The sequence below is a fragment of the Prorops nasuta genome, unplaced genomic scaffold (assembly GCF_024137725.1).
Source record: "Prorops nasuta isolate Cenicafe-Biocafe unplaced genomic scaffold, Cenicafe_Pnas_1.2 PNAS00005, whole genome shotgun sequence".
Lineage (NCBI taxonomy): Eukaryota > Metazoa > Arthropoda > Insecta > Hymenoptera > Bethylidae > Prorops > Prorops nasuta.
Window position 1 is genome coordinate 6,292,578 of NW_027116802.1, and position 27,227 is coordinate 6,319,804.

The window sequence follows — 27,227 nt, forward strand, 5'->3', positions numbered from 1 at the left end:
CCAATGTTAAACGCGCTTAATATCAACAGAATGCAATTTGCAGTCGGAATGCTATGCTAAGGTACATGAATTCGAAGGGTCCTCACGTTTGGCTTAATTGATTAGATTATATATGTGTGTGGGGGGCTTCCACTTCCTAACCCAGAATGAAATCGAACCGAAGAAAGTTGAGCATGGGCAAGATTTGTCCTATTTCATACCGCTCTTCATAAGTTCGACAGTTCATTTGTGGAAGCGTGAGGAAAAACAGAAAAGACTTCGGAGTTTGGTACCCGATGGTCTAGCGGTTTCAAGAATATTAGCTGTAATTTAACCAGTGTGACCTTTGTTCATGTGTGTACTCTTACGTACCAAACATCCGACACTCACACAGATTGCCATTATTCAATTAATTCTGATAAATTCCAATCAATAATTTAAAACAGAAAATGCTCATAATCGAGATATACTAAAACTGCATTTTTATCGCCACGCATTTAATACCTTTTTAATATAAATTTAACAGGATGACGATGATAGCCCCGTATTTATGAACGAAAATCAAATTGGTATTAAATCCTGGTTCACTTGTGGTTCTAGCGAGTTCGCAACAATCTTCATTACTGTATTACACATCTTTATTGGATCAGAAAGAATGCCATTTAGAAATCTGCAGTATTTCTTGCTTCTTTACCATGTCTTAAGTTTCAATTAAAAACATGTACTTAATAAAAACTTACATGTATTTATAAAAACGAATAAATTAATAATAAATAAATTTAAACAACCTTTATATACATGAATCCTGTCCTACAACAATGAAATACAAGGGATTTTGTATCACTTCTACTATTTCCTACTTAAGAATGTTGGGAAAGTATGTATAATATACAAATATTTATATATATATATATGTAAAGGCAGACTATAATCTATAATATCATTTATGATAATAATAAAATTATAACAATTATTGGAATAAAATAAACTTACCATGGGAGGGCTTGGGTACGTAGAGGTTCAAATAGAGGCAGTCTTCGCTTTGATTGGCGAGTAAAGGCGTCATCCTCTGCAAGTAGGCACGCCGGTTGCGAGGCAGGCTGACATCAGGTTCCGGAGGCCGCTGCGGACAGGCCGGTGGAATGGTATCGGCGAGTTTGGTACCGCGCCAGGGCGTGGGGGTGACAGGTGGCATATAACGGAGGGCACCGAGGGGTGGTGTAGCGTACGGTACGCCGTAGTAAGTTTCCACCTGCGTCGAGGATCTCGCGACCACCCCGCGCAAAGTTCCGTATCTGGTTCGCACCAGCCTCGTACTGTACTTCTGACTTCCGGCGAGAGCGTCTGCTTCTCCGGAATACCAATGTCCGCACAAAAGACCGAGGAAGACAATGAACGTCGCGATCGACCTTCCCGTGCCACCCGCGACAGCCCTCCTTCCCCCAACGAGCCTCTTTTCACCCCCGAGCGAGCCCCCCGACCTTCCAGTCGAATCAAATTCCACCCCCAGTCCATCAGCCCCGCGGAGTTGTTCTCCAGTTCCGTCGAGCCGGCACTTATCGTCGAGAACAGCCACGTTGCACCGCAGAGCGTACGACACAAGCTTGATATTTTCCTCGAAAGTAGGAACTCGTTTCTGATGGAACCTCGATCCTTGAAGCGTTTCCTTCTTTTCACGGCCCCCAGCAGTCCGAGGAACATCGTGGCGAACATCGAGCGAGCCAGTGGCAGTATCCTCGCAGCACTCGTTCGCGGCATGACGATTCCTCCGTTTGGATGATCGGGATTGGAGAGGCGAGAGGGGTATCCACTTCCTCTTCCTCGGGGATGAGGAGGAGGACGACGTCCGCATCGCGTCACGCCGCCGCGGACTGGCCCTTCCGGGCCCAGCATCTGTCGGGCCCTCCCCTGTGTGTCGATCGACCCCCGGCAGCCCCTTCCACTCCCCGCTCCGCGCAACCAGCCCTCTTCCCCTCTTCCCCCCTCCCTTCCCCTCCTCCCCCTCCGACCACCACCTCCCCGCCAAATCCGAAACAGACCGAACCACTCGCTCTTTTTACCTCTTCCTCCAGTCTACACTCTTCATCTTGCATATCCATCCTCGACCGCCTCGACCCTTTCCCCTCCCCGCCTCCTCGACCGACCTACCTTTCCGGATCTATTCAACCACCCCCCGACCACCCCCGACCATCCCCCAGCCCCGATCATCGGCACCCGTTGACCCTAACGCATTTCCAGTAGTAAAATCAACCTTAGGTGCGACCTGAAACCCTTATCGGACGCTCTTCCTACGCGCTTTTTTACGCTCCGCAGTACTCCTATCAGGCGAATCGCGATCTCCAATCTGTTCACGAAGCTTCCTGCCACTCGCGACGCTCTCCTCGTTTACGATCCGCTGTAACAAAAATATTTTCCCATTCAACGAGAATATCTCGATAGTATTTTTATTCTATCTTTGAGTGGCTCGTTTTATTCAGTTTTAGTGCGTGGAATGAACTAGGGGGTGGGGGATGTGTATGCCATGCTTGGGAGAGAGATATGTGTGCAAAAAGAGAGGGGGGGAGGGGGAACTTCAATTCCTGAGATTTTTCGAATATCAGAGTAGCTTAAGTTTAATTGAGTTTTAATCCCAAGATTAATGGAATAGTGGAAGAAGGGGTTAAGGCTGGAAAAAGGAGTGACAAGAGTTCCGAAAGAATTTTAAGTAAAGCTGTAGGGTAGAGTGATCGAATCAGGAATGTTCCTTGGATGGAGGAAAGGAGGAATTTGAAATAGTTATTAACAAATTTCGAGGTATTTTCTGTGCTTTCGAGCTGTGCGTTAGACGACAAAAGATATTGGAGTACAGGGTAGTATACATGTATATTACACTGGAAAGTTGGAAAAGTGGAGAGCTAGGGAGGAAATTGGAATTGATGAAATTTCTGAATGTTGTGTGGGACATAATAATTTTGAAGAAGGAAATTGTTAAAGGGCTGCTTTATAGGAACAATTAGAGATAAAGGGTATATATAGGTTCAGTCATGCAGCATGGTTAGAGAAACTATCTGTGGTTTGCCGCCAGTGGGAGAACCTTCTGAACTATTAAACCATCATCGAACTCAAATCATATGCATTCATGTCCATCCTGTTCGAACCAAGTAATTGACGTATAACGACGTAACCTAACTTCACACGCGGATTTATGTTATACGAGTTATGTGCTCGTGTTATGAACCGAGCAAATTCACACCTCGTCTTTGGTTGCAGCGCACGTTCGTGCGAGCGCTGCTGCAACAACAAACACGGTCTAGCCAGCACGCGCGCCAAAACAATATACATTATAGTTTCCCAAATAAATTTCCTTTCACGGACTTTCACGATTTCCATTGTCTGTTATTTCAGCTTCATTATTATTAATTAAATCTACAACACGCTCGATACGCTCTAATTTATTCATTTATTAATAGAATAACGCAAAATTAAATTTACCGAGCCTGCATTAAAGGTTCTTAGCGAGTGAAGCGGCCGATAGAAGAAGAATTTGTGGATGATGGATATTGGATTGGAGAGGGTGAAGGGAGAATATTTTTGAGAGGCGCATGCTGATGTCAAAAAGTAATCCATTATAATGGTGCATCAGCCGAGCGCTATTTGGATGCCGTGCCAACGTCGGATGGTGCTAGTTTGACAGATGACGATTCATTGAGGGGATGCTGCGGCGGGAAAGGAATCTTTCAAACTGCCAGAAACAGAGAAACTATATTATGTGTATCTGTGACTGTCATTCTTATATCCCTATTTAATCGAGGATCCTTCACATCCAACCGATATCATTTTTGAAAAATAGAAATAACCAAGTTATGAAAAAATCAAATTCGGAGCAGCAAAACCGTGTGGATATTGGTATAAAGGGGTTGAAAAGAAGAAAAAGATGAAGAATACAGGGATTAGTGGAAATCCTAGAGAGGCTTTAGGAGAAAAGTGAAAGTCGTTGTGCAGCATAAGGAGAATTTTTCCAAGATATGAGAGAAGTGGTTGGGAAAAGTGAATATTCAGTATTCGATGATTGCCGGATCAAGATATCGATACCTCTATATAGGAGGATAGTCATTTGTGGCAAAATTAAATTCCAGCCTCGCGTTAATTGCAAGGGTCGACCGGACGATTAATAATTCGTCTAGGCATCCGCTCAGAGTTCCAAGCGGATTCGATCGATCTCGAGGGAGGAAGGAATTATCGAGACAGACTTGCCCTGTTCATGTGTACCCTAATAACATTTTACTCTCTTTTACTTATCACTTCGCCTTCTCATCAATATATCAATGCTTTAATTAATCCGCGCCTCCCCCCAAATTAGTCTAAAATTATGATAAATTTTCACCTCTCTACCCAAAGTTACACGCGTTTTCCCCATATTTAGCTCGGAGTAACGAAACTAATCGCGAACAGAAATGTTCATCGCGCTCGGCTTAATATTTACGAGTCGAATAATTTGTAGGATTATCAAACATTAACGAACGAGATATTTCATGTAAATTTCGAATCATTCGAGCAAGAACTTTTTGGTAGATATCCAACGTTTAACGTTGCTTCGCGTAGAATGGTTAGTGATCTATCAGGAAATAGTACTAGTATAAGAGTGCATTTTGGGAGAGAAAAGGATTATAAATTATTTGCGAGCATGATTCAAGTCATAGAATGCGGGATATCTTCAGCAATTCGGTAAGCCCTTCGTGAATAACAGTGAATCGGCCGGGTGCTGTAATAAATGTTTCACGGTGCAAGGATTTTCGAGGATTCTGTGCCAGAAAGGTATACAGACAGGGTAGTTTCGTCTTACATTCAAATCACAATATGACGTATACGATCTTAGGTACATTCGAACATCCATTACCAAGCAATATGATATCTGTCTTTGATGGATGTTCCCAAATGTATACATCCAAATTCAACAATGGGATAATACCAAAGGCGGCATCGAGCATGAAAAATCGCAATGGAAAGGAGCTAGCGCCGCATACACTTTGAGTAGAAAAACTCATTATCGTTGGACTAGGAAAATTACGGAAAAATAATCTTAAAAACCGGCGTCCGATCGCGAATGCATTTAGGAAGATGAATTAAGAGGAATATAGGTTTTTTTAATGGTCATGAAAAAAGAAGAATCACTCGTACCGTGAAAATTTGCAGGTTTTTCACTGCGGGAAGTAGGCCAGTGTGCTCCAAGCGGAGTTCTCGGTTATTGCCGCCCAGCAAAGACCGACGAGATCTTCTTCGTCCACGGAATTAACGAACCGGCACTTCAGGTTTAATTAGGAAAGCACGAAAAATTACTCAATCCCACTGCGGACTCCATCGATTCATCGGCACACCGACAAAGTCGAGAATTCACTTTTAATCATCGTTCCACTCTATAGTAGGAAGGATAAAAATCCGCCAGTTCCGCTGCCTCGCATTCATGCGGGGCTGCGCCACTAACACATCCAGCACAGTCACAAGAAACAAGAATGGAGATCGTTGGCTAAATAAACTCGATGACTCGCGATATCGATGGATGGACTTTGCAGCCTGCAAGTAATCCTCATTTCTCCTTTCCACCCCCTCCTCCACCCTTAACTAATCGAGCGATCCAGTTTCCAACGATGTACCCACGACAAATGCATCTCGAGAAAGCAAAGAGACACCTCTTGGCTCACCCAACTATACAGTCTCAACTCGTCACTAGAAGCAATTCCGTATCACTGCAATATCCAGGCAATCGTCCAGGGAACTCAGCTGTTCGACTTTATTCCAAACACTTTATCCAAGTGGTAAATCAAAGAAAATCCAGTTTTTCATTAACGAAATTTCGTGTAGTTTTCAATGTGGGTAAAGTTTGGGAGGAATTTGTAGTATAATATATCACAAGAAGAAGAAGAAGAAGAAAAAAAAAGAAGAAGTGATAGATTCGCGGAAGTAGATGTGTAGTTGTGTGAATCGTGGCGTCATAGGGGGATGCAGCGAGGAACTTGTCGAGTTTCGGAGGGTGAGTCCAGGATAGTCCTTGGCTCGGGGGTGCGCGTCGGTTGTCTGTCCGGGCTCTACTGACGCGCGAGGGCCAGTCGCACGACCTCCATGGAGGTGGCAGTGCTGCCGCCGCTGCTCCTGCCTCTTACAGGGCTGCCGCCGTCACCGCCACCACCGCCGCCGCCGCCGCCGCCGCCGCCGCCGCCGCCGCCGCCGCTGGTGCTGATGATGGTGGTGGTGGTGGTGGTGCTGCTGCTGCTGCTGCTGGTCGTGATGCTGGTGGTGGTTGCGCTGCTGATGGAAGCGACGTGTCGGTGTCGACGTTGTTCTCGAGTCCGTGCACCGGCATCCACTATGAACCCACCCACCCCTCAGGAGTGGGGAGGATCCAGCCTCGTGATACCGGAAATATTGCCATGAACATCCGAAAACCTCCACAGAAATTTGACAACACTGTCCAAATAAAGCCAACTTCCTAATTTCTCATGCCCCTTGCCTGGCCTAATCTATATACTATTGAATTAAATAAATTAATAATCATTAATTACAATTAATTATTCCAAGAAACGGAACATTGCATTACGAGAAAGTTTTAAATTCTGTAAATTGAGAATCGGCGAGGAGTATGAGGATGTGGGGGGATGAGTTTTATGTGGGAGGCGTAGTAGGGGGGATGATGATGGTGATATGAAGAAAAGTCGAGAGAGAAAGGGAGAGGTGGGGGGGGGGGGGGGGGGAATAGAGAGCGATAAGGCTAGGGGGGTTTTGGGATAAGCTGTAATGACGGAGACGGTATAGCAGTGGTAGTATTGGTAAAGTTAGAGGAGGATAGTACGGCAGTGGCACTAGAGTAAGCCAGAGTATCCACGGCGCCGACGCCTGGTTTCGTACCGACCACGGCCCGGTCGATAGCGCCACAGCAACCCTCGGCCCCGGGTCGTTCCACGGCTCGACTCCCCTCACCTCCCATTTACCTTCTATCCCCCTTCGCTCCCCTCCTCCCTTCCCCGCCCAGTACACATTCCTTCTCCTCACTCATTTCTCTCTTTCCCTATCATCCCATATTCTTTCTCTTGTTTATCTATTTATTCCCCCGTCACCCTTCACCCCCTCCCCAACATCCTTTCGCCATCCTGTATCCACTGGCCGCGTCATCGCTCCCGTTCTCCTGACTTTCCTCCGCCAACGCGTGTCCTCGACCCTTTTCACCTCTCATAGTCTCCACTATCGACTTTTATCCTTAATTACCGAAGCCTCGATTCATTCTTCACTCCACTTTTTTACCTCACTTCCACCCCCCTCCCCTTCATCCTTCGAACCATTCACTTTCCTTTCTGCTCCCTCCTATTTTATCCCGATACTATCAAATTTCAGCTTTCCAGAAAAGTCCTCTAATTCAGTTTGAAGAAATTGATTTATAGTTTGTGCAATGGCATGGATTTTACTCGCTGGCGAACGACTGGAAAAAAAGAGTAGCGCCATTTTTACAGGTATTTACGTATGTCATTGACAAATAAGGTGAAATTCGTTGGTATAGAGTCGATAATTCTGAAATTTTCAGGCGCGCTTTTTTCCTCGTCCACCAGCACCTGGGATAGTGAATCACAGACAGAAAAGAAGCAAAAGGCAAATAAAAAGGGAGGAGGAGGAAATGAATGGAGAAGCGTGCAGCGGTAGAAGAAAAGGGGCCAGAAAAACGGGAAAGCACAGCCTGAAATGGACTAACAGTGGGAAATACACTTACGGTAACAAGTTTAGTTATTGGCGATATGCGGCTGCATCAATCTCGATCCTCTCTCTTTCGACGAAACGTCATTAGCAGCTTCCCAATTAGACCTTCGTTTGCCAGTTACTTCTCAGCGTCAATGTGTTGAATCTGATTTAAGGGTCGAAAATATTTTAACAAACTCTTCCACGATGTTTTATTCGGTTGGACGAGTGGGAAGAGGTTTTTGGTGGCTTCTCTCTTTTTGGGCTTGCATGGCTATACATATATATACATATACATAACATTGGTAGACATATGGGAGAAAAGTAAGGAGGCTCGCAAAGTCTCGGAGCAAAAACTGGCGGGAAATTTGAAGCGTGGAGGCTTGGCCCGCAAGAGGGTGCACGCTTGACGGAAATTGCCTCGTTATCGTCGACGTCGCCCTTATTTACGAGCCTTAACGAGCGAAAGCCGGGGCTCTTCTCGGCCCGTCAGAGCCGCGAGAGATGGCGCGCGACCCTGCTTGTCCTCTGCCCACCCTCAACCATACGTGAACAACCAGAAACCCACTCGACAGTCCCCAGCCTCTCCTTTTAACCCCCCCCCCCCCTCCCCCCTAGAAATCCAGCTAGTGAGGGTCGTCACCGATTTTCAGGAGGCAATCGATTGATTCGCGTCAACTAATTAGCCGAAGGTCAACGCGCCGTATAATTTGACACCCCCCGCCCCCCTCTCTCTCCTACAACATCTTTCACCTTCCTAACAATGATCCCTTTCACTCTATTTCTCTCTCAATACGATGAAAGCCCTTCGCCCCCACAACCCTTATACGACTCGGTGAATAAACTTTGAAACTTGCAAGTAACGCCAGCTTGCTCCAATTTTACTACTCTCCAAATCCTTTTTCCATATTCTTATACATCTTCTATATGTAAATATGTATTTACTTTCGAAACCAAGTCAATGAATCCAATGGTATTCCGCCGATCTCTTGACTTGTTTGCGTGTTTTTAGAATTTCAGTTTTCAAACGAAAGACGACCATGTGTATTTAATTCATGATTGAATGCAGGAGAAAAGCTTTTAGTTCGTTTTATCAAATATTGAATGGAAAACTCTCGTTTAGAGGATTCCTCTTCTAGGGAAATATTTTCCAAACAAAGCAAACCGGTTTCAATCATTTTTTAGATATATCGAGTTGTCTTTGATCGTGAAAAAGATTTGTCGTTGCGTTGTTGTAGTTGTTCTCCGTTGATGAAAATCATGGTTCGTTAAATTTGATTTTAAGCTTTCGAATTGTATTGATATGGCATGAGAAAATAGTTGAAGGAGATTAGGACTTTCGTTCAGACCGACTTAATGTCTGCTAAACACACGTTCCTGGCTATTCCAACGCTTAGCAAGTAGCAATTTGAACGTAGTAATCGGTGTTGCTAGAAATGTGCGCGAGGCTCTATGAAATTCTGATTAAAGCCGAATAGAGACTAATTCAGCCCCAACCAAATTAAGCAAATGTCAAGAATATAGGGTTTGCCAAAGAAATGTAATATTATATTGAAAGTTTTATTATACAAAATATATACACGATAAATCGTTAAGGATAAATACATTAATTGGAAACTGGGTAACGATCGAGCATTTGTCCATTAAAAATAATAGGAACGAGTAAGAGATAAATAAATAGAGATTCGTTACTTTTCGGATGAGTTTCCCCTAGCACGATGTTATAATCTGATAAGGAGAAAAGAGTATCAAGAGCACAACTGGGATTGCTTTATGCTTTAATTAAAACCTTATAAAATACTAGATGGCTTATTCAGAGAAAAACTGATATTGGGTGGAGTTCATCCTCGGCGTTTCCTTAGAGGGGAAGAAGCAATGGGTTGGTGTACCACAAATTAACAAGGTAAGATCGTCCGATTAATTTGCCTCGAAACGTTTGGAGAATTGGTAAAAACTTGGTAGAAAGATGGATCCAGTCAAGAGGATTGGTTAGGGGAAGGGGAGAAGAGGAGAGGGGGGGGGTAAAAAGTTAGTCGTTTACTTGAACTGTTGTGGGCAAAAAAGACATGGCCGATAGACTTAATTAAATCAACGAGGATGCAGAGACTACGCCGAGTACCAACAGAGAAGAAAATGGAGCTCTAATAGTTGGCCGACTCCGCAGCAGTTCATATCCGAGCGAAAAACACAATGAACGGAAAAAGAATGGCTTCGGGGCCTCGCCTAGCTTTTCCCGATACATCCGAATAAGCCCTTCGATTTGCTTGAGAAAAATATAATATTTCCAGTAGCACTGTATAAAAAAGATCAAATTGAAAGGAGATAGGAGATAGATATAGGGGGGAGGAGGATGTGGTAGATAGATGAAACAACACCTCGCTAAACGAAAATGGTGCCGATACACGTTTACTTTGAAGAAAAAATTTCGGTTTTCATTGATATTTCTGTGTGCTTGCTGATTCTACACAGATACTCGATGTTTTACCCCGAAACGTAGAAGAACGTGACGATTCCATATCGATTCGCTCTTGTTATTTTTTTCAAACCAACCAAGGTGAATAATGACGCGTCTCTCTGTCTCATATTCTATATGTCTCTGAAATGCTTTTATCATACAGTTGCATGAGAACCGTAAAAGTGCATTAAAAATAGCATTTGTACCGTGAAAAATTATTCAAAACTACTCTAAAATAAGAAAAAATTACTCCATATGCATAATAGATTAATTGCTGAAAAATTGCGCACCTATAAAAGCTGGCGAAATTGTACGTTGATAAAAAAATGCAAAGTGCGAGAATTCCAAGTGAAATGTAAATTAGGATTAAACGACAGACATTTGAATAAAAACATATCGCCCTATATTAAAATCTGGAGTGATAATACGAATCTTTTAAATCTCGACTAAATATACGCACAAAGGTTAATTCTACTTTGGAATACAAAAAAATTGAATTATAGTAGGTCGCGTAGTGTGAATGTAAATGTGCTTTAATTAGAAAACGTACCAATGGAGAATTGAGATGAGGGTAAAGTGTGTAGGAGCGATTATTAAAAAGTGTCCCGGCGATAAATTTTGTGATTCGGTTAAATCGTATATTATATCGAGGATAAAATTATTTTATTCCATAGCGTTGGTCAAGCAGATATCATGCAGTTTTATGGAGTCTGAAATCACGAGGTATTAGTTTTATAATCTATACTCCAAAAATCGATATAGATTTGCAATAAATAAAATACTTTCTCCATTTTATTTCATGTCTGGATTCACTTTTGCGTGTCATATAGCACGGTGACCAATTATGCTCTCTCGTATGAAAAACTAAAAATTTTCAGGTGCATTTATATCCAATTCACGTTTCCCTTCCTCAATTCTAGCGTGTCATACGCTGCTGCAAAAAAAACATGAAAAACTGTAAACCAATAGAAAACCTATATTTGCTGCTTTCGAGAATTGCTAATATTTTTTATACAAAAATAACATAAATTTAGAGCATGTTATTGATAACAAGTAACAAATATACAAGGAGCAGAGAGTGGGAGGATAATTTTATCAATTGAGACGTGCAGTGTACAGGTCAAAGGACGCGCCAGGTTTACCGCAGTATCCGTGGAAGGAATGTTGTCCCGAATCGTCCTCGACCGAAGATTTCCCGTTAACGTCTGCTTACCTGCAACTAGTCGGGAAAACTCGCTAAAGTGCGTGCTATACGGTTGAGAAGGAAAGAAAAACAAGAATGTAAAGGAAAGACAGGGGGGAAGAGGGAGAGGGGTGTAAAAAGTAGCAAACTACGAACCTTTCGTGCACTTTTGGCTCGGTCATCCAATTGCCTCACCGGCAAGTACAGTGAGCATCCCGGAAAGTCCAGCCAGTCCATGCAGTGTCCTCTCGGATTATCATCATCTTTCGCACGAACGAAATTCAAAATTCTTACGTTCAACGATCCAACTCCTTTGGATTGAACCACGAGTAACAAAAAAGTCGCGCTTTGCTATGATAACTGCAAGATACGAATCCGTTGAATTACGTCACTAGAGTGAAAATTATAAAAAGTGTCTAGCGAGTTGGAGTAACGAAAGAAAATAATGAAACAATTAGTGAAATCCTAATCAATTTCTTGTTATACGTATTCAAAGATTCTTACGTTCAACGAATAACAAGAAAAAATCGTGCTATGTTACACTGATGACTGGAAGATACAAATCCACGGAATTACGTCACTGGAGTGAAACATTGAAAAGTGTCTGGCAAATTAGAGTGATAAAACAAAATGAAACGATCAGTGAAAGTCTAAACAATTTCTAATCGCACATAAACCGCAAGCAAAAGGAGGTTAAATAAAGGCAAAAAGAAGAGAAGAGTGTATAAGCGAAGAACGAAATGAATTTTAGATTGACTTTAATTGTGGTGGGATTGTTGGTCGTGGGGATCGAGGGGGATGAAGGTGAGACCGAGTGCCATAAGGGTGATTATCGTTTCGGAGCGTTACGCGATATCCTGAGGTACTGGATAGACGTGTACAAGAGGTACGAGGAAGAATTCGCCCTGGGCTACTGTTGGGCCGAGTACTTCCTGGATTTGGGAGCGTTAACCGGGATGGAGTCTCGTACGTCCTTGAAACGCTCCTCCTCTGCCGCTGGTCCAAAGGCGGAGGACGTTGAAAATGTGGAAAATGCGGGGTCTGACGAAATTAAAAAGGAGAAGGTTGGGGGGAGGGGGAAGAGGAGTCTGAGGAGCACGCTCGAAGGAATGGACAGTGGAAAGGAATTGCGAAACGATATTAAAAGACAGGGCGAATCGAGAAATGATTGGTCGAGTAAACGCGCAAAGGGGTGGGGGGGAGTGGACGACGCAGAGTTATTAGAAAGCGTCGCCGTCGTCGGGAGTGAGCGGGAGCTGTCAGGACGGTGGGCAAATGCGACGAGTGCGAGGACGGGGGGAGGGGGCCGCCCAGGGAAAAGTGGATTAACGAATAACGCTGTAGAAAATGGATTAAAGAACGGCGACGCGGTGAAAAAAAATGTCCAACGGCACAGGGACTTTATCGAGCGGCAAAGTGCTCAGCGTTATAAACCCACCCGCTACGCCAGCCTGCAACGAAATTATTCGCATTTCCACGGAGACTCTTCGACGCTTTTCAATTTCGACCCTTCCGCGAGCAAGCGCCCCCGCCCCCGCCCCCGCCCCGGCCCCCGTCCCCCTTCTGACCAGGTCGATACGGATTCGCTTAACTCCGCGACACTCGACGGCGGCTCCAAAAGGAGGAGAACCACCGTGTTTCCTTTTTCGTCCGCTGACGCTTTTCCCACGAACCAACGAAATTTCCCGCAATTTTCCAGTAATCCTCGTCTGCATAGATTACCGGATTCTCGTTACGTCCCACCTCCGAACGCGAGACCGAATCTGGGGGAGCTGGCAGTCGCTGCGGAAGAAAAATCTACTCCGCGTCCTTCCATTCTTTCCCCGGAAGTTGAGGAAAAGAGGCGATCTACCCGAGCTCTGGTTCGCTCGGAAAATTTCGATAATTTTCCAATTTTGAATATTCAAGAGTTTCGCGAGAGTCCTCCACTCGGCGCAAGAGATGGTTTATTTTCGTTAGCCGATTCGTACGTTCGGTCCTTGTTGGACCCTCGACGATGGAAGGATTTATCGTTGAGAAAGATCGATAAAAGCAGCGGGAGGAAAAAATGGTCCTGGTGGTGGAAAGTGTTGAGTGGACTCGAGGAGAATATGAGGGAAAGCGATTCTGGCGTGCACTTGAAAAGTGATTTTCGATGGAGCCTGGACTTGCCGGAACAGCCAAAAGAACCGTTCGACGGTTATGGAGTCTTGCACCGGTTGAGACACTTGATCTTCGAGGACCACTCGAGGGGGTCGATCGCCCTGCAGTCGACTCTATCAAAATCCAAAGATCTGGATAAAAACTCGCACCGTAAACCTTACCGAACTCCTCCACTGGTACATTCAACTTTTCCAGGTACACACGTAACACATTGCACTTTCGCCACTTTTATTCTGCACGATTTTGCAGAGAACCCATTTCATAAACTAAATTCCTCGAAATAACTTGTTAACCGATCGTCAAGATAATCGTAAAAAGATTAATTAAGATTAAATTGTAAAATTACAGCTACCCGTTAAAACTGGTAGTAAACGCAGAAATGCTCATCAGAGTAATAGTCGGCTTTTCAAGGTTGACTATTATATGACGATATTGCGTACGACCTGGAATTACAGTTATTGCGAGAGAAATGATGATTTATCTAGCGATAAATTTAGATCCTTGCTACTTTATGAATTGCCACGAGCCATCATAGATCTTCCAACTCGATTTAAGTAATTGCAGTCTAAACAGCTTAATTAAAAATTATCGCTGCATTAACCAGATCATTCCTTCGGATAATATTCAAATAATTATTCTATATAGAGCTAAGACTCGAGTCATCGTGTACTTATGTTTCGTCGATATAGTCATATAAATAAATTATCCAACGTAGATCCTAAATCTTATATCGAGAAACTGTCAAAAAATACTTATATATATATATGTGTGTGTGTGTAGCTCTGATTAGAATCTGCGTGCAATAAAGAGTGTTTAAAATCAGTGCAAGGATTGAATTTGAGCTGAGAAATAATGTTTCGTTGATAATTTCAGGGAAATCCTCGGTAAATGCGGTAGAGGCCAAACGAGAAGGGGTGGATGAAGATGATTCGGGGATTTTTATGATTGGACGCACCGAGGAAATAACGAGCAACATCGATGGAAGGTCGCGCGAGCAAAAATCGTTTGAAGCGTCATTTGATCCTGCATATCGTACGATCGAAACGTGGGGAGAATATGAGCAGAGCACTTGGCGAACGGAAGACCGCGCAAATAACGACCGATTGGACGATTCACCACGGGAATCCTTGATTCGAGTTTCAACCATCAAAGACAATACAGTCGCTCCCCGATCGAGTGTTCCAAGTAGAAAGCTGAAAAAGAGCAGAAATCAACGGTTGCAACGATTAAAACGAGATAATTACAAAGTAATCGCAAATCGAGTGTCCGCGAGAGGTGGAAGATCGAAAGAAAAATTTTACAATGGCAGCAGTGTGTTTAAAGGAGAATTACCGGGGACGTTTAAAATCGAGAAAGAAAATTGGCCAAGGACGAATGATAATTCGACGAGGGAAAAGTTTCGGCGGGAAATCCGGGAGAGGGGGACTCCTTACGAAAAAAGGGGGGAGGTGTTTCGCGCATTTCCGGGAAAATTGAAGAAAGACTGGCGAAACGGTGAAGTATTGAAATCTGGAAAATCTTTGAAGGCGGATATCGAATTCCGGGACGAAGATGGAAAGTATGATAAGTTGATGAGCGCGAGAAGGGGGAGGGAGAGGATGCAAGGGGATGAAAATAGTTTGAGGGAAAGTTGGAGGAGTTTAGCCGGAGGTGTTTCTCGAGCACCGCGGCGTAGGAGAGCTTATCGCTATGGATTTCCATTCTCGAAGGACTCTTTCTTCGAAAAGGAGCAAAAGGACCTCGCCCGTTGTTCCACAGCCTCTACCTGCGACCCAGCAGGATCCGTCGACGTTGAACGTGACAGTTCGCCGGGATTTACCGAGGATTATCAAGAATCCACGGTGAACTCTGACCCCGGCCACCCGTCCAACACGAGCTCCATAAAAATCAACGAGATTCAGCCTACTTCCTCTTATTCCTCTCTCATCAACTTCAACTTCCCTTCGCAACTCGTTGCCTTTGCCAAGCTCCTGCGTCTGCTGATTTTGGTCGGCAGAAGAGCCATGGAATCCATCGAGACCAACAGCTTCCTTGCTTGCACGAGAAATTATCTCTCGCTCAAACTCGCCTCGTGGCTCGAGTAAACATACACCGATCGACTGATCGAACTTCACTCGTGCATGACAATTGGATCGCCCATTTTTCTATTTCGTTGAGAAACGAATTTTGTCAAGTTTTCCATAAAGAATAGATCAATCCTTTGAAATGTGGAATAGCATAGTGGATGGAGGTGCTTGGTTTGGATCAGGTGAGAATGCGAATTAATGGAAAAATCGATAATTGGATGGCGAAAAGAGAGGATGCATTGTTGATCGTTAGAAAGCCGAAAGCAGTCTAGGTGAGTGTGGGTGCTCAGGCTTTATAATTAAGAGCATTGATCGATTCCCAAACAGGTGTCCGTAGCATCGGTCGATAGAAAGAGCTCGGAATGAATTTTTGACGCCACCTGTTGCTACGGCCATACCTTCCGACAACCAGAACATCGGCCCCAACGATCCATACAACTTGAATCAATATAATACAACACTGCGAATATTGCAATCCATAACTTTTTATTGCTCAAATACTTTTACTTGACATCACTCCCCACATTACAGCCAGACCCTTTACTCTTTATAAAATACTGTAAAAATTAATCTATAGATGCGAGAAAACTATTAATTTTTGTAAAAATTAATTCTGTAACTTTTTAACAGATCGACGAGAATATATATCTATTAAATTTAGTTTTCTTTCTTTATTGCATGACTGATGATAGAAAAAGAACATTAGAAAGACTTTTATTATTTTGAGTAATTGGAACTCTGTTAGTTAGAGTGCAATAATTGCACCTTGTGTTCCTAGGTAGTACTGCACTGTATATATGTATACTTTAGGAAAGACGTGGAAGTGAAAAAGTAAGGAGTCTTTTTGAAAGAGGTAGAAGGTATTGTACGTATGAAAAGAGATTGGCTGGAGGACAGCTTTTATCAATTATGTAAGTGTTTTGAAACTGGCGGGGAACGAGAGATCAGCATCCTTTTTCGGTTTGTTGACATAAGGGGAACCAAAGACCAAAAGCATAGGCAATAGCCCCAGTTTCGGTCCGTGCGTGCATTATTAAAGACCTTTTAAGAGCGCTTTCTTGCAGATAGTATAAGGAAAGCTTGGCCAAAGCCCACGCGCGGCGATAGCTATTTCCTTCCTTCCTTCCTTCCACCCATCCATCCATATACAACTACTTTTTAGCTCTTTCTTCCCTTTTCTTTTATCCTCTTTTCACTTGGCTTTCGCAAGTACAAATTTTTTCCAGCGCAATTTTCTTCCTTTTCACGACGAAAGGGGTGAATGGATGTGCGAAAGGGTTGCTGAAAGAAGAGAGATAGCTGCGATCTAGGCATTCAGGGGCGTCTTTAAAAAGCCACGCGTGATATTGCCACACAAGAAGGTCTTCCTAAATATTTAATTCTTAATCACGCTCTGCTCCTACATCTCATGCACGCACTCTTCTTTCCTTCGGTATTCATAGCAGACCCCTGTTTATTCAGTCTTCCAGAATTGCTGCAGCGTTATTCTTGCCCTTCAACAACCTCACCCTTTCTCTCGTCAATGGAAAAACGTAAACCACCACCCTCTTGGCTGTTAGTCAACCTTAAACACTCGGCTTTGATATTCGAAAAATGTTAAATTCGAAAGAAAATTATTCGACGACGAGTGAATTTATTTGCTGGCTGGAAAAGTGGAATATTCGAATAAAATTAGAAATCGTATTTCATGTAGTTTTCCAATATTGGGTGATGACGACTTTAAGGCTATAGCTTTCCGTAGTTTCTTGGAGAAAGCTCTCCCCACTCTCGATACACCATCCTATCTGCGCAGCAACCTTCTTCCCTCAAAGTCGAGTAATTCAATTTCAAATCTATATTACCCACCTTGGACAAACTTATCGGAAAGCTGCAAAGTACAGGAGCCACAGTGAAAATGCCTCAAGGCCTCCAATCGAGTATCCTCCTTGCAAAAATAATTACCCACATTTTCCCTCGCCCAAACTTTCCTGAATTGCGCTAAAAAGACCGGTAAGGTAAAATCCATTTTTCCAACCCCCTCCCTACTGCAATGCTAAATTAAACTCTAACACCAGTTTATTCGGGCTGAAATTTCCATGCCTCTTTTCAGAAAGAATAGTGTTCGGAGAAAATTCATGTCCTCTAGCCCTTTGCCACAGTGACGAGGATAATTTCGCAAATCTTCTTTTTATGGTATAGTCTATAATGAAAAATATTTGTATAAAGAAAAGACTCGTAAAAGCAGAGGTTGGCCGAGATTAACAAGGCCGCATAGCCGCAGTGACGCATCACGCATATCCGTTGTGGCATTTTTCTATAAAAAAAAAATGTGCTTTACGTAGGAATAAAATGTTGCAGAAAAAATAAAGGGGCGAAAGAGAAAATTTTCATAAGATTCGCGATTCTCCTAGCTTATGTACATATTTTCACGTGGAATTCTATTTTCGCGAGGTTTAGCGAGGTACGCGAGCATCGATTTGTCGATCGAGAAAAGTTTTCTGCTTGCCAGAGAGGAGAAGACTTGGACGATATTTCGCCATGAAACTTCAAGCGTCTTCTTATATGAAGTTTATCGTTGCACGAGAATTAAGTTTTCCCAAGAGTAAGCAGAGTGTAGATGCTTGACTCAGGAAGGGACGTGGTATTATCTTTATACGTACGTGAATCCATGGCAAAAGTTTCTCGCATTAGCCATGCGAGTTATTCGCTGTACCCCCCCCCCCCCCCCCCCCCCACATTCTTAGCTTCCGCATGAGTTTTTGGATGAATTAAGGCGTTATTAATCCTACCCAGTGTAATTTCAGTTTTCCACGCTGGAGCAATTTCATGGCGTAAACCTTCCTGCTACGATATAGTTAAGCGTCTTACTCGAGGTCCTCCAAAGGCCCAAATCCCTAAACAAAACCGTCAACCTTTAACACAGTGTCATCGATCCAGCGTTATTAGTGTCAAGGGCTCTGCGAATGTAAATACGATATAAACTGTTTATATATAGGAGAATGATTGGTGAAAATTGGATCGTTTTGAAATTAATGGTATCTGCCCAGTGGAGGTTTGTTATTTGGATTATTAATCGGATGATCGAGCAAAATGCTTAATAAAATGTTGATAATAATTTGGATAAACAGTGACCGGCTCTTTGTCAATGGCATTTACATTATCAAGGTACTAGCCGAAGGTCGTTTATGCCACAGCGGTTTTATTGAACGAAAATTCAATATTACCCCATAAAAGCGATCGTTAATGAATGGCTGAAACGTGGAACAGGGGGCATGGCGCGACAGTGTTGATAAGCGATTCACCCTACATCCTTATACTTGCATCGGTATTATTAGGCCTTGAAAAATCTGGATAAATCCTCGCCCTCCTTCGAACTCTCTTCATAATAAATATGAAAATTCTTTTTTATCGTCCTCCGAGTGCTGGTTATGAGAAGCTCGCCTTGGTATTATTTTAAATTAGCTTTAATTTATGTAGATGAAACTTGGAATATTTTTATAATTGAAATTAATCGAATAAGTATAAATTGAATGAAATGAAATTGAAATTAATTAACACAATGCAGAAAGTTATTGATCGCAAGCCGAAACCCCGAGTAAACTAATTACAACTAATGACAAGAAAGCGATTGTTCGATTCTATTGAAGCGAATGATTTGATTTGCTCGATTTGACTTTAGTTGGAAAATGTACCATCCTTCATTAACAAATCTCATCGTCAAAGTACTCGAGCTGCATCATGCTTGATAAACCGATAAACGATGCAGGGAGTTTAATCGTTCTCGGTGGATCGGGTAAGAACCTTTGTGTGTAGTGCATTCAAAGGCACATTGAAATAATGTCTAATAGTACCCATTATCCCTTTCTTTCAATTCTGAAAATTCGGAATTCGGTATAAGAATTAGTCTTCTTTAGTTCGCAATATAATTGTATTCTTCTCGATCGTTTTTTTTTTGTAAATATTAACAATAAAGCATTGCAAATATATCGGTATAAAAATTATATTATACAAGTAAATATGGATTTGTCAGTTGTGTCAAATATTGTTTCTTGCCTATACAGTTTTCGTAAAAATTTTAGCATTGCTAATCATGCCTGCCAAGTTTTACACCTTTCTCGGATATCCACGATGGCTCGATAACAGAGAGACCACGCAAGTAGCATCGACCGGTAGCAACGATCTCTGTGAATAATATTAATGGTGGTTTTGAAGTGTGTAGTGTCGAGGATGGATGTAGTGCCACTTGTTGTCGGGACGAAAGCTGTTTTGAAACATAAACATGGGACAGAAGTATAATTAAGCAGTCATATTGACATACTACTATTTTTAAATAGGATTCTATAGAAACATTGTGTTACCGTAACGTAAGATAGATCACGCTGTAGCTCTGCAAGGTTATCATACAGGCCCTCGAGGAGTGCTTTCCTTAATCTCTCTGTATTCGTGCCACAACTGGCTTTTTCTAAATTCGCTCGCTCCGCCAGTGCCGCCAGCTGTTTTCGAACTTCTAAACCATATTCTAAATTTCTATAATGTAAAAAGTTTTCGTGGCACCAAAGTTTCTTTTGATTTGTGCCCGTATAGCCGCGAAATACGTTCAGCAAAGTAACGTGGTCTCCTTCTTCCGACGCAAATCTAAGGTAACAAATTTAAGACGAGGCATAAGAAGTTGTACAAAATAAATAGCAATCTATCACTTATAAGAATATTCACTTGCCTCGATCGTGCGATATGAGCTTGTTCCCTTTTTGCTGGTGGATCTAGAAAAACACTTTCGCCAGAGAGTAATGCAATTACGGTCAAAGCTTCCTCCAGACACTGGTGCTCCACCGAGGATAGTATTATTTTCGTAAATCTGGGATCCAAGGGAAACAATGACATTGTCCTACCAAGTGTGGTCAATTGTGGTGGTGAGCCTGCGTAATCAATAGCGCGAATAAAGAGAAATTTTTCACTAATACTGAATAATAGTTACCTTTCACCGCTCCCAATTTCTCTAAACAACTAACAGCCATATCTATAGATTCCGTGGGTGGCTTGTCCATGAAATCAAAAGTTGTGATATCAACCCCAATCGCTAATAGCTGAAGAGCGACGCCCGCCAGAGAGCACCTTTGTATTTCCGGTATTGTCATATCTTTCATTCTTGCAAAATCGTCCTTTGTAAATATTCGATAACATTTACCAGGTGCTTCCCGGCCACTTCTTCCTGTCCTCTGCCATGCTTGCGCTTTGGATATTTTTTCCACTTTCAACACATCCAATCCCGTAGTTGGGTGATGCGTTCTCGCTTTGACTACGCCGGTATCGACTACGTGCCTGATACCTATCGAATCGCTAATATTAATATTCATCGCTCGTTGACATTGATCTCGGAAGAAACTTTTGGCTTCTCACCTTCTATCGTCACGGATGTTTCCGCTACGTTGGTTGATAAAACCAGCTTCCTCATACCCGGAGGTGCAGGTCTGAACGCGTCCAATTGTTGATGAGTGGGTAGAGCAGAGTAGAGAGGAAAGACTTTCAAGGCAGGGTACCCTTTACCATCCAGCTGCTTGGCTACTTGTCTAGCACTAATAGCAGCAGCTTCTATTTCCTCCTGACCAGTTAAAAATACCAAAATGTCTTCGCTGAAACATTCGTCGAGCATGTGAGTGCATAATGAAAAAATAATTGACAGACAAATGAGCGAGTTACTATCTTACTTCTCAGCGGCCTGTCTGTGAATCTGAAAGACAGTGACGAGTGCAGCGAAAGCATAATCCTCCTGCGACGACTTGGCGTGATATATTTTTATAGGATGCTGGCGACCCTCTAGATAAACGGCGGGTGCTTCGAAATAATTGGTGAACTTGTCCACGTCCATCGTAGCTGACATTATTATTAATTTCAATGGCGTCAAATTTTTTAGTTTTCGCAATTTTTGCGCACGTCTCGCAACACCCATCAAGACATCGGTTTGGACAGATCTCTCGTGAGCTTCGTCCAATATTACCACGGAGTAATCCGATAAAATCTCATCGGTCATTGCCTCCCTGACCATCATACCATCGGTCAAATACTTGATCTTTGTCTGGGAGGACGTCACATCCTCGAAACGCACGCAATATCCAACCAATTTTCCTGGCTCGGTTCCTTGCTCCTGCGCCACTCTCCTTGCTACACTTACGGCGGCCACTCTCCGAGGCGAAGTAATCCCGATAGTTCCCGAAGCAGCCATTCCAGAATTCAATAGCAATTGGGGTATCTGTGTGGTTTTCCCACTACCAGTCTCCCCGATTATTATCAGAGTGTTGTTCTTTCGTATCTCCTCCAAAAGCCTGTAAACAATTGCAATTATTATTTCCTTGTATTTTAGATTATGTTGTAGCGATAGGAGAATTTATATTATTGGTATCGACGCATTCTCTCTAGTACTTTGCAATGTTCTGTCAAATTTAGACAAAATCTGATAGAAGCTGAGTAACAACTTTCCAAAATCGACTGAAAATACATAGTTTCCTATGGCAGGGCATGAATCATTACTTTTATCTCTTCTAAAAAAGTAATCCCCGGAAGGATATAACTCAAAAACGATAATAAAGTAGAATATGAATTTAGAGCCTTATATGCAAAGTTTAAAAATGACTCTGACGTTGAGAAAAGTTTCTTAGAGCCGAGGTGATAAAAACGGGGATTTTGACGATTGCATGTGAGAAATTTGATAACGCCGCTGATGCCTATGGATAAGTACGCTGTTTGAAAATACATCGTGTATAAAAATAGAATTTGCATTTTAAGATATTACATTTTTCACGAAAAAAATCTTTAATTTTAGTTGGTTTTTCGTTTCAGTATTGTAACAATCGAAAAATTCAATCTCGTTACAGTTCAATCTTAATACTTATTCAATAATCAATTATCTGTATTCATTATTAACAATTGCAGCTTGTTTTCAGGGTTTAGGATTGTGCCAAATTTTGAAGACACCGCTATAAGAATCAGCGCAGAAAAGGAATTAAAAGTAAATGTTGAGCTTTTTGGTTGAAAAAAATTTTGTTCGCAAGAAACATTATGGAAAATATGTATTTATTGTAACAGAAATCTGATTAATTTTTTTGTATACTTCAGTTGTCAAACGTTAAGGTTTTTATTCGTACGATTCAGCTACATGAAATAACGAAAGAAGTATAGATGTGTTTAACCAATTCTTTTTTAACGGAGCAAAACTACCCTCTGGTGGGCAGTTTTGTATATGTATATGTAGCACTTTAGAAAAGAGTGGATCGTGCGCGCGTAGTGCTATTCGTGCCATCTGTGAAAAACTATCTGAACTCGTTCTGTAAATTCGTAGCTCAGCTGGTCATACTCCCATCATTTTGTTTTCACAAAAATGATTTGCGTCGCAAACTCAAACAAACGATGCAGCAAATGTGGGAAAAATTAAGGCCTACAGTAAAAAAGGATATGCTTACTTTTTCCGAAGCTTATAAACTGGCAATGCTTTTCTTTGTTGCAGTAAGTTGAGGGTAATCTTATCCAATGATGGATCCTTTTGAAACTGTTGACTATCCTCGTGCTTCGGCACCTTGTTGTTTTGGCTATCACCAAAAACGACAGTATTTGGCCGTTTCGGCGTTAATTTCGAGAAGCTGGATGTTCTCATCGTATTGTATTTGGAGTCGACATTGTCATGAACCCCCATTGTCGCAAGAACTCAAAAATTAACTGAAAAACTAGGATTTCTTTTGTCCCACGATCACGGTAGGTCACACACGTGTTGTTATACTTGTTATATTACCACAGCTGTTACCCCTTCCTTCCAACTTTCAAATATTTCTTGACACTTGCCAATGAGGAAGATAAGTAAATGGCGCGACTTCCGAAATATTTTAAATAATGATATCATCTTTAACATGGATAATAGATATTATTGAAAGAAATAAATTATATATCATTCAATTGATTGTATTAAATAGGGACTAAAGCTACAATGGAAGGAATGGGATTAATTGATAATATAATGATTACTTGCTAAAAAACATCCATAACATTTAAATTTATTAGATATTCATTATTCCAATATTACATCGGTTACATTATATATATATATATATCAGATCTCATATAAATTAATCAATAAGTTTATTCTTAGTAATGGAGTTGATCGGTAAGATTAGAGTATAGTTAAATTATAATGTTCATTTCAGTAATAAAAGAATTCTTTGCTAATTATATGCTTTGGTTCATCACAAAACTGCACGTTTATGTGTTTCTTTATGTTTTTAAAATAAAAATCTTTGCTGATTATAAAAATTATACTCTATCATAAAAATTGTCATCTGCTGACTGATAGTCTGTAGTTTAAAAAATCTGGACTAGTCAACTTGGTCTTATATGTAACAACTCAGTTTTTTGTGTTTTCTACTTGGGAAATTATCACAGATGAGCGCTGTACGACAGGAAGACATAGTGAACAAATTTGTTTAACGAAGCTTTTAAAAGAAAACACCTTTTAAACCTTTGAATTTGTGTCTAATTCAAATGTATCATCGTAATGCTCTGTAAGTGGTTGCCTTCGTGTGTGGTGGAAGCTGAAATTTAAATCTTACACTTAACAAATTATACGTAAAATTTAATCATTAACGCACAGCATGCTTTAGACATTAGGGCGACCAGCGCCAAAGTTGGATGGTGCCACCTGCGGCATTAGTTGCGGCGTGACACCTTGGATTAATTTAAAAGTTATTTAAAAGACATATTATTTCAATTTCTTTGTCAAAATCTAAAATGCTTTCTTAGTTTATCGAATCTTACCATCGCGCCGATACGGGCTAAATAACGATTTCTGATACTACTATCAGATTGAGGTTGCAGGAGATCATCGGTAGAAAGATCGGGCATAGTTTCTGGAGACAGTAGCTTCTCTCTCTCCAAACTTTGCGATGAGCCTCGACATTCGTCATACTTTTCTCTTTGTTTTGGTGTCATATTTAAATAACCACCTGTTGCAATATCCGATAACCAAATCGCAATAGCCGTCAAAAGAGAAACTATTAAAAAGAATATTTTGATTAACTTGAGGTATACAAAATGTTTATTTTAAAAGACTTTGAAGTACTCACTCCATAACCAGCCAAGGAAAAACATCTCTAGCATGAAGTAACCGCCTTTGTCAACAATTATTCCCGCTAATATTGACACCACTGCTAGTCCTAGGTTTTGAACGGCTTGCGCGCTGCAAGTATATATTTATGTTTTTATCTGTCTGTATGCTAATCATCAGACAAGAATAATAATTAAATATAATATACTCACATGCCATAAGCCGTACCTAGCTGATATTCTGGCGTGACTAGGGCTATTAGCGGCCATAAACTACTAGCAAGCATAGAATATGCTAGTCCCATTATGATCATGCATGTATAAGGATTAACATAAGTAAATGCTAAAAGTGCGTGTGCCAATAGCGTAGCACAGATGCTAATTACGAGCCATACAATATTTTTTCCAGTTTTATCTACCAAATATCCCAAAAGAGGCGAGGCTATAGCTGATATGGAATAAACGAGAGAATTCACGGTATTTGCATTTCCCGCTTCATATTGATATTTTCGTTCAAAGAATACTCTGGAAAACAAATTTTATTGTCAAATTGCTAAATTTGAAGTAAAATAAATGTTTTAAAAAATACACTTACTTTCCAAGAGCGATAAATGGAAAGATAGCTACGTAATAGGCTATACAAATTACAGCTACTAGCCAGAATATTGCTTTGAAATCTTTTACATCCTTTAATCTTACGATTTCAGGTTCTTGGCCCTCGCCGCGCCTCAATAGTCTCTCTGCGCGTTTATCCATTAGACCAAGTATAATTGCACATACAAATGAGCCTACACATGTTAGTGCAGCAATAAATAGAACTATGCCAATACATTCCGCACCAGAATAATATTTAGATACATATTTAAGAAGTGGATCCATCACTAGGAAGTTGACAGTGGATCCAACTCTAGCAAAACTTAACTGCAATCCAAATACCATGTTCAACTCTTTACCTTTAAACCAAAGTACAGCATAGCTGTTTTGTGCTACAGCTAGTGATTCTGCACCAATTCTAAAAAAGAAAGTTTATGCATTTTAACTTATTTAAAAAACAAAAAGCAATCAGGATACATACCCAAAAATAAACCGTCCGATCATCATAACCCAGAATTGGCTTGTAATTGCACCAGTAGCAAAAATAAGCTGTCCGATCAGTGTAAGACCCATATAAATAATGGTACCCAATCGAATACCAAACACTCTATCCAGTAAAAAGCCTCCGATAAAGCACATGACTACATTTGGCCAGGAATAAATAGAATATAGCCATACAAATTTTGTAGTTGACATGTCCAGATCACTTTTAAAATTATCTTGCAAAGCTCCAGGATTGTCAAAACAGAAGTAAGAACCTGAAAAAATTTAAAAAATTCATAGAAAAGGAAGTGCATATTAATCAAGCAATTATTTGTGAAATTCGATGGAAAACAGAGGTCGCGGGTCATCCTATCGAACGCTAATGTATATTACAACACGCGTTATAGTTAAGCCTGGTGTAAATTTGATAGTAACATGTATGCTGAAAAATGAAATTCTTTCGCGATAACATTATCGCTAATACATGCGGATGAAGTAGTCGAACGCAGCTTGAATAATTTAAAGGTGAAAGAAGAAAAACATTATTTTCTAAGATTTAATTAAGTTTAAGAAATTGTGAAATTTAATAATATGATTGAAAAAATAAACCGCAATTCATAAATTATTTATAATTAAATTTTTCAAATTTTATATTAGCTCACAAAAATGTATAAACTCATTAATCTGATCCATTCTTTCATAAATTTAAATTTGACCAATATCATTTATAAGTTCGTAATCTGTATTAAAAAAAAAGAAGATATGCAATAAAACTGGGAAATTTTTTATTTGCCAAGAACAAATAAAAGCAAATGGAATTTGTGAAAATGTGTTGTCTATTTACATTATATAGGGTTGTCAGTTGAGATACAGCAGAAGTAAGAAATGCTGATTATTGAAATAAATCGATGATAAATAAGATCATGTATAATTTAGCAATTTATAATTAAATTTGAGCAGAATAGGAATTAGTAAGCAATGAAAGAAATGCATATGGCGTGAATAGACAAAGACCACAGTGCTGTCAAAAAATGACGCGTCCGTACCAAATCCTAAGAGGCACATAAGAGCCAGTCCTAAAAATCTGTAGGGTGGCCTTTTAGGGCTGCAAAATCCTCGAAGGGCAGCTTCATCCTCAGATCTGTCCAGTGTCGTGTCCGGACTATCCATAATACCACCCTCCATAATGATGCTGCAACGTTAAAATTCACTGTTTATCAATTTTCTACTCGTAGCTACAGGTGGTGTCCCAGTGCCCTAGGACTCAAGAGTTTGCGTTCGCGCCAACCACACGTTTGTCATTCCACGTAATTGATATATTTCACACTCGCGTCTCCTTTGGAACAATAGGATGGCTCACAATGTCAAGGAAAGGCTGCATATCCGAAGTTACTAATCTATCTCCAACAGCAGTCACACTGACTCTGACTGAGTGAGATGGACTGAAACCTGTGGCTTGAGTCAACGAGAATTGTCATTTTCTATCCTTATCTATCGGTCTGTCAATCACAATGTTATGCGTCATGAAAGCAATCCAGTTTTAGGTAGATACGAGAAAATCTAG

General features: G+C 41.2%; 4 protein-coding genes across 7 annotated transcripts in view; 1 reads left to right on the plus strand and 3 right to left on the minus strand.

Annotated features, from left to right (window-relative positions):
• LOC136773883 (neuroligin-1-like) overlaps positions 1–1,936 on the minus strand; it is an 89,966-nt gene extending 88,030 nt beyond the window's left edge. For both annotated transcript variants that reach the window (XM_066727821.1, XM_066727822.1), the window contains exon 1: positions 973–1,936. In XM_066727821.1, coding sequence (XP_066583918.1) covers positions 973–1,831 — 859 coding nt within the window. In that variant the 5' untranslated portion in view covers positions 1,832–1,936. The remainder of the gene's footprint in view (positions 1–972) is intronic.
• A 5,661-nt stretch (positions 1,937–7,597) lies between these two features.
• On the plus strand, positions 7,598–16,099 carry LOC136773492 (uncharacterized). 2 transcript variants are annotated; one of them, XM_066727207.1, is made up of 2 exons: positions 7,598–7,712; positions 14,331–16,099. In XM_066727207.1, exons 1-2 carry the CDS (start codon positions 7,619–7,621, stop codon positions 15,539–15,541), a joined length of 1,305 nt encoding a protein of 434 aa, XP_066583304.1. In that variant the 5' UTR covers positions 7,598–7,618; the 3' UTR covers positions 15,542–16,099. The 2 variants fall into 2 exon arrangements, with proteins under 2 accessions (XP_066583304.1, XP_066583303.1); XM_066727206.1 differs by lacking the exon at positions 7,598–7,712 and adding an exon at positions 13,385–13,652.
• Positions 16,100–19,422: 3,323 nt separating this feature from the next.
• Positions 19,423–23,262, minus strand: LOC136773405 (ATP-dependent RNA helicase DHX33-like). The gene is made up of 7 exons (XM_066727056.1): positions 22,957–23,262; positions 21,208–21,822; positions 20,900–21,132; positions 20,478–20,828; positions 20,220–20,418; positions 19,861–20,137; positions 19,423–19,763 (listed from the first exon to the last, which is right to left on the minus strand). The coding sequence occupies exons 1-7, from the start codon at positions 23,184–23,186 to the stop codon at positions 19,587–19,589; spliced, it is 2,082 nt and encodes a 693-aa protein (XP_066583153.1). The 5' UTR covers positions 23,187–23,262; the 3' UTR covers positions 19,423–19,586.
• Positions 23,263–23,525: 263 nt separating this feature from the next.
• On the minus strand, positions 23,526–27,158 carry LOC136773189 (lysosomal dipeptide transporter MFSD1-like). 2 transcript variants are annotated; one of them, XM_066726628.1, is made up of 7 exons: positions 26,710–27,158; positions 25,662–25,938; positions 25,182–25,598; positions 24,800–25,111; positions 24,607–24,719; positions 24,299–24,534; positions 23,526–24,075 (listed from the first exon to the last, which is right to left on the minus strand). In XM_066726628.1, exons 1-7 carry the CDS (start codon positions 26,846–26,848, stop codon positions 24,031–24,033), a joined length of 1,539 nt encoding a protein of 512 aa, XP_066582725.1. In that variant the 5' UTR covers positions 26,849–27,158; the 3' UTR covers positions 23,526–24,030. The 2 variants fall into 2 exon arrangements, with proteins under 2 accessions (XP_066582725.1, XP_066582726.1); XM_066726629.1 differs by having other exon boundaries at positions 23,526–24,208.
• Positions 27,159–27,227: the final 69 nt, after the last annotated feature.

Excerpts from the sequence above, each read along its gene's own strand:
- LOC136773492 (XM_066727206.1), top strand. The coding sequence starts at position 13,406 with ATGAGGGAAAGCGATTCTGGCGTGCACTTGAAAAGTGATTTTCGATGG. Across the intron at positions 13,653-14,330 it reads GGTACATTCAACTTTTCCAG|GGAAATCCTCGGTAAATGCG; the intron begins GTACACACGTAA and ends TGATAATTTCAG.
- LOC136773405 (XM_066727056.1), bottom strand. The coding sequence starts at position 23,186 with ATGGGGGTTCATGACAATGTCGACTCCAAATACAATACGATGAGAACA. Across the intron at positions 20,829-20,899 it reads AACATCCGTGACGATAGAAG|GTATCAGGCACGTAGTCGAT; the intron begins GTGAGAAGCCAA and ends GCGATTCGATAG. Across the intron at positions 19,764-19,860 it reads GTGATCTATCTTACGTTACG|CTTTCGTCCCGACAACAAGT; the intron begins GTAACACAATGT and ends GTTTCAAAACAG.
- LOC136773189 (XM_066726628.1), bottom strand. The coding sequence starts at position 26,848 with ATGGAGGGTGGTATTATGGATAGTCCGGACACGACACTGGACAGATCT. Across the intron at positions 25,939-26,709 it reads TATGTGCCTCTTAGGATTTG|GTTCTTACTTCTGTTTTGAC; the intron begins GTACGGACGCGT and ends AAATTTTTTCAG. Across the intron at positions 24,076-24,298 it reads TAGCCCGTATCGGCGCGATG|CTTCCACCACACACGAAGGC; the intron begins GTAAGATTCGAT and ends TTTAAATTTCAG.